Below are 6,302 nucleotides of genomic sequence, written 5' to 3'. Positions count from 1 at the left end.
ACTGCCCACCTGCCTGCCATGGCCTGCACTGTTCTTACCTGAGTTTCTGGCATTAGCTCAGCACTGGGCAATCCCCTTCCAGCTTCCTGGCAGACCTGCAGCTAGGTGCGTAACTGCTGCCCTGCCAGGTGCCTCCCAGCCAGTCCTGTTCCAGTAATTAAACCCCCCCCCCCCCCCCCGCCGCCTCCATCCCTGCCCTGAGGTCTCTGCAGGAATCCAGAGCAGCCTCTAAGGTCTGCTGCAGGGATGCGGGCCAAGTCTCATTTTCTCCTGGCTCAAGCACAGGCAGTAGCCTGAGAGGCACCAGCGACCTCTCTTCCTCATGGGAGAGGCAGGTGTCTGGAAGGCCAGCCTTGGCTCATGTCCACATTATAAACAAAAACCTCCAACTAAAGCAAGGACCTCTAACATAGGATGCGTGTTGTCCCTTTGTGTGTGACACAGCCTATTGGGGTTGGAGAGACCATCCCCAGCTTCAGTTATATTTATTGTTACTGCAGTAAGATTAACAAATTAGCAGGCACTCACATTCCATGGGGAGTGGCCCCAGGTCCCCACCAGGGGGGAAGGGCTGGGCAGGAGCAGGTCCAGTGAAGCTTCTGAAGAATGGAATCTCTGCACAGAGGGGTGGGCTGTCAAAGGGGCGCCGAGTGATTCTGGTGCCCAGACCTCGGTGTTCATTTCTGGCATCTTCGTGTCCATGTCTTGTGGTTCATGTGTGCCTGAGTAACGGGTATTCAGATGACATAATGTGGGATTCACTCTCCAACTTTCACAAGATGGACAACTGTGTTAAAAAAAAATATCCCTAGGGGGCCAGGGCTGTGGTGCAGTAGATTAAGCCTCCGCCTGTGGCACCGGCATCCCATATGGGCACCGGTTCGAGTCCTGGCTGCTCCACTTCTGATCCAGCTCTCTTGCTATGGCCTAGGAAAACAGTAGAAGATGGCCCAGGTGCTTGGGCCCCTGCACCCATGTGAAAGACCTGAAAGAAGCTCCTGGCTCCTGGCATCGGATGGGCCCAGCTCTGGTGGTTGAGACCATTGGGAATGAACCAACAGATGGAAGACCTTTCTGTTTCTCCTGTCTCTCTCCGTAATTCTGCCTCTCAAATAAATACATAAAACTTAAAAAAAAAAAAATCCCTGCAAAGAAACCAGAATTAGAAGAAAATTCTGGAGCTGGTATTGTGGCACAGCAGGTTAAGCCCTAGCTTAGGATGCTGGTTTGAGGATCAACTGCTCCACTGTCCAATCCAGCTCCCTACTAATGCGCCTGAGAAAGCAATCCAAGATGGTCCAAGCACTTGGGCCCCTGCCCCCCATGTGGGAGAACAGAATGGAGTTCCAGGTCCCTGGTTTTGGTCTGGCCCAGCCCTGGCTGTTGTGACCATCTGGGGAGTAAACCAATGAGGGACAAAGATGCACCTCTCACTCTCCCTCTTCCTCTCTCTGTCTCTCTCTCTCTCCCCCTCAGTGATTCTTTCAAGTAACTAATTAAATAAATATTTTTTAAAAGAAGAAAATTCTGATAACAAGCACAAACTAAGCTACTTCTCCCAGGCCTGGAATAAGCTCTTCGTCAGTTAAAATATGAGGCAGAAGCAGGGACCACCTAGGCAGACCAGATAGGAATAACTTTTGGAAAAGCTGCAACTATCTTAATGATACCCTGAAATCTAGATTTCCACATTGCCTACAGAACCTTGATCTTCCCCCAGTACATGCTGTACCTTGAGATTCATCATACATAAGAGAGTACAAGTAAAAGGACACTTAAAGCGCAGGGGTGGGTGTTGGGTCTAATGGTTAAGAAACCCGGTCAGGACCCACGTCTCACACTGGAGTACCTGTACTGGATTCGGGCAGGAGCAGTGATGACAGCTCAGGAAGCTGGGTTCCTGCCACCCCTGCAAGAGGCACGGATTGAGTTCCTAACTCTCAGCTGCAGCCTTCCTGGACAGCTGAGGCACGGACCAGTGGACAGGAGCCATCTCTTTCTCGCTGCTTCTCAAACAAATAATCATCCTTTCATATATCTTTACTCCTTGCACATGATTGAAATGCACAAAATTTTTAGTTAAAAAAAAAAATGTCTACACAGCAGAGGCGCAATCTCTCTCGTGATAACGATGCACAGTCAGAATGGTTTGGGGACTCCCGGGCTGGAGAGGGACAGAAGGACACAGAGGACTTCAGGAACTGGCCAGATCCGCCCTTGCGCTGCTCTCTCTGTACTTGCAGGGCCCTGTGTTCCCAGCTTCCCCGTGCCCCAGCCCCGTTCCCGGCCGCCTCCTGCGCGAGTTCATTTTCCTCTGCTGCTCCGTCCCCGGCCGGCCGAGGGGCCCCAGGGCAGGCGTGAGGGCAGGACGCGAGCCTCCAGCGCAGCAGCCTGAGCCCGTCCGTCAGGGCTGGGCATGGCGGAGCCCGGGAGCACGCGGGATGCCTACTCTGCCCTCCTAGACCTCTCTCCCCTGGAAGGGCTCGAGTCTGGGGCCCCCGCAGGCCGGAGTTGGTCTCCACGTATGGGTCCAGCGGGCTCGGGCAGCGCGGGCCCCAAGAGCAGAGCCTCCGCCGGCTCCAGCCCGCGGCAGCCAGCGTCCTGGCACCGAGCGAGCCGCCACGGCAGGGGGTGGGTTTTCCTTTGTTCCCGTTCTCAGAGCACTTTTGTGTTGGATCCCACGCTCCGGTCCAGCAGGAAATGTACCAGGGGGGCGAGGAAGGAAGAGTGGGACGGGCGAGGGCCGATTGGGCAACCGCGCTGCGCAAACACGCGAGGTCAAAGATCGCGCCTGGCCCGCCCCAACGGCGATAAAGGGGCGCGGGGCGCGGGCAGGGTGCGCAGAAGCGGGTCGGTCAGCGCTCGCCGCTCCTCGCCACCACCCCTGAGCTACAAGATGAGGCTCGCCGCAGGCGCCCTGCTGGCCTGCGCCGCCCTGGGTGAGTGAGTACGGGCACTGCCGCTGGGCGGCGCCGCGCCGTGGGGCGCCCGTGCGCCCCCCGCACTCGGGCTGCAGGTGCCTCGCGGTCTCGGCAGCCCTAGGAACAGCCCTGCCCTGAGCTGAGCGCCGGCCGCCGCCTCCTATCGGAGCGCTAACCCCTGCAGCCCGGGAGAACGCTAAATCAGAGCGCTTCCCATCACCGCGTATCCAAACCCAGACTTTTTATCACAGCATCCCCAGCGCCCCGGATCTGCCCCGTGCCCTTCCAGGGTCCGCCGTTCCACGCGCTCTTGACCACGTCTAGGTCCCTCCGGCTAAGGTGGAGGTTCAGAGCATGGGGTGTGAGGCCGCACCGCTTGGGTCTGGGTCCCTGCCTGGCTTCTCCCACGTGAGCCCGGTCGTAACAGCACCTGCGTGGGAGGCTCAGGTGAGGGCCAGGTCTCTGTGGAGGCCGCTGGGGTACACATCCCGCCCCGCCCCCGCGGGAGGCCTGCTGCTGACCACCCCCACCTCCCAGTTTGTTGGGTCCCTGACCTTTGCCTCTGACGTTTGTTTGTTTGCCTGCCCCCTGTGGGGCCTCTGTCACACCACACTGGACCCTTGAGCAATTTGCTCTCCCTGGAAACTACAAGCTCCCGGAGCCACAGCCCAGCATTCCTCACCTCTGCCCTCCTCAGGGCAAGGGTAGTGCTGGAGGCTGCATGGCTGGGGACACATTCTTGTCTGTGGGAACCCTGAGGGGTGGGGAGCTTCCCGGGAAGGAGCCCCCATCCTGTGAGTTCTCAGGGGCTGAGGTGGAACAAAGGGGCAGTCAGTCCCCAAGGTCCCTCCTTGTCCCTCCGGGAGAGCAGTTGGCCACTTCCCTTCATGCTTTGCAGGGCATCAGAGCCCGTCTGAACCAGCTCCTGCTGTGTTGGCCCGCAGGGCACTGAGATGGCAGAGGCTCTAAAGCTCCTCTGATAGGAACAATACTTCCCCACCCCATGGATTCGCTGGTTCACTCCCCAGATGGCTGCAACAGCCGGAGCGGTGCTGATCTGAAGCCAGGAGCCAGGAGCTTCCTCTGGGTCTCCCACACGGATGCAGGGGCCCAAGGACTTGGGCCATCCTCTACTGCTTTCCCAGGCCACAGCAGAGAGCTGGAGCAGCTGGGACTTGAACTGGTGCTCATATGGGATGCCGGCACCGCAGGCGGTGGGCTGTACCCGCTATATCACAACACCAGCCCCATACCACCCCATGGGTTCTAATAGCTCTCCACACGCCTGGCTTTGGCCAAAAGGAATGGTGGAAAGCAAAGGAGGGCGGGACGGTGCTGGCTGGCTGGAGTTTACTGTTAATCTCTCACCAGCAGGTGGCAGACAAGCAGGCAAATGCATTACCTCTTCATTCCTTTGCCTCCAGCTGCTGGCGGAGGAGGGGCGCAGTAACTTGGAAATAGTCTCCTCTCCCATGCCTTGGGCAGCAGACCGAGAGGCTGAAAAGACCTGGCTTCCCAGCCTGGCGTGGCCACTGCCAAGCAGGATGACTTTGTGCCAAGAGCACCATTCTCTGGTCTGCAACATGGCGATCCCTGCGCTTCCCAGGTGGTGGTAGCAAGTCCGTGTGCGGGAGTAGCTACCAAGGCTGTGTGCACACTGAGGCTCAGGCCCCACGCAGGCCAGGACCAGGCCAGGGAGGGCAGGGCACAGGGAGAGTGCAGGGAGTGTGCTTTCGGCCCCCAGGAGGAGCTCCAGCCAGCACAGGGTAGTCAGCGGGAAACAGAGCACCCTCCTCTTGGGCCAGTCTCGAAAGGCAGTGGCTGCCATGCACTGCAGTGTCCAAGGCCACGAGTGACCGAGAGGACAGGACAGAGGTGGGGTCCTCACACGTCCGTGCTCTCTCCCTCAGGGCTGTGTCTGGCCGTCACGGAGAAGACCGTGCGATGGTGCGCCGTGAATGATCACGAGGCCAGCAAGTGCGCCAACTTCCGGGACAGTATGAAAAAAGTCCTTCCAGAGGATGGCCCCCGTATCATCTGTGTGAAGAAGGCCTCCTACCTGGACTGCATCAAGGCCATCGCGGTAAGTGGCTGCCAACCGGACGAGAGTGGAAGATCCACACATTGGCCGCCAGTTTGGAACATTTTTTTAAAAGATTTATTTATTCAGTTGAAAGTCAGAGTTATAGAGGCAGAGAGAGGTCTTCCATCCACTGGCTCACTCCCCAAATGGCTGAGATGCAGGAGATACATATTCCAGTCGTGAGCCCTTCGAAGGACATGCTGTTGGGAAAGTAGGCCAGGGGCCTGCTGTTGCTAGTTGCATATAGGTTAGAAGAAACAGCCAGTTTTCCGGTAGATTGTGTTTTCTCAAGCAGGCGCACGAAGGAGGGCTGGGCCAGCCTAGGAACCTGACCCTAAGCCTTGCTGGAGTCATGGTCAAATCTCTTAGTGCAGGAGTTTGGGCAGATTTGTCAGGTGCAGAAAGGACTGCACCCTGAGAGCTAAGCAAGCAGGAGGGGTTGCGGGGGGGGGGGGGGGGGAGGCAGACTCAGCCCCTGGGAGCCTGGCTCACCTGGAGCAGTCAGCACTGGGGTGTGCAGAGCGGGCTGGCTGAGTGTCTCCTCCTGCCTCCAGTCCCTTCCTGCATGGCTTCCTCAAGGTCCACTCACTGCTGCTCCTCTGCTGGGCTTGGTCATCCAGCCCCCTGAGGTCATGCCTGGTTTGATCTCTGTCCTCCTCCTGGGTCAGGTTCCCCCTGGGAATCCCTGCTGCTAGCGCTGGCCCCCCCTGTTTGCAACCTGGCTCCTTGCCTTCCTTAGCACCAGAGGCAATGGGGTCTCGGCCAAGAAAACCCAGATTCCTGACCACTCCCCCCAACTCCACTGCACGGGGAAAAGCTCCTGTTTGCTTATTCATTTTTATTCAGTGATTTGAGGTGTAGTAGGGGGGTACCTGCAGGTTTGGACAAAGCCACAAAGAGCGTTTCATATCCTGGGTCTAGCTGTTTGGGAAAAGAGATCCTCCAGGTCTCCTAGCTCTTTATGATACTGCAAGTGGATGTACCAATTATTTTTTTTATGAAAATTTTGTTTTGTTTTGTCATACTAAAATATGTTTTTATAATGCAAAAATGTCCATTGCTGACTGCATGGATGGCAAAATCTGTTAGAAACATACAATGAAATAGTTTTCAGCCTTCAGAATAAATGAAATGGTAATGCATGCTGCTTTGCAGATGCAGGTGGAAAGCTAAGGGAGGTGAGCGGATACAAAAGGACAAGTTCTCTGTGATTCCTCGCCCACGAGGTGCCGAGGTCGTTAAAGTCCTAGAAACAGAAGCAGAGCAATGGGGCTGCAAGTATCTGATTGATAGAACAG

General features: G+C 56.8%; 1 protein-coding gene across 1 annotated transcript in view; it reads left to right on the top strand.

Annotated features, from left to right (window-relative positions):
* Positions 1–2,872: 2,872 nt before the first annotated feature.
* Positions 2,873–6,302, top strand: part of TF (transferrin) — a 28,812-nt gene continuing 25,382 nt past the window's right edge. The window contains 2 exon segments of the mRNA NM_001101694.1: positions 2,873–2,939; positions 4,832–5,004. Coding sequence (NP_001095164.1) covers positions 2,897–2,939; positions 4,832–5,004 — 216 coding nt within the window. The 5' untranslated portion in view covers positions 2,873–2,896.

Source organism: Oryctolagus cuniculus, chromosome 4, assembly GCF_051225735.1.
Source record: "Oryctolagus cuniculus isolate XC-2025 breed Fujian yellow rabbit chromosome 4, ASM5122573v1, whole genome shotgun sequence".
Taxonomy (NCBI): domain Eukaryota; kingdom Metazoa; phylum Chordata; class Mammalia; order Lagomorpha; family Leporidae; genus Oryctolagus; species Oryctolagus cuniculus.
Note: the sequence above shows the minus strand (reverse complement) of the source record. Positions and strands in the feature narration are given on the sequence as shown.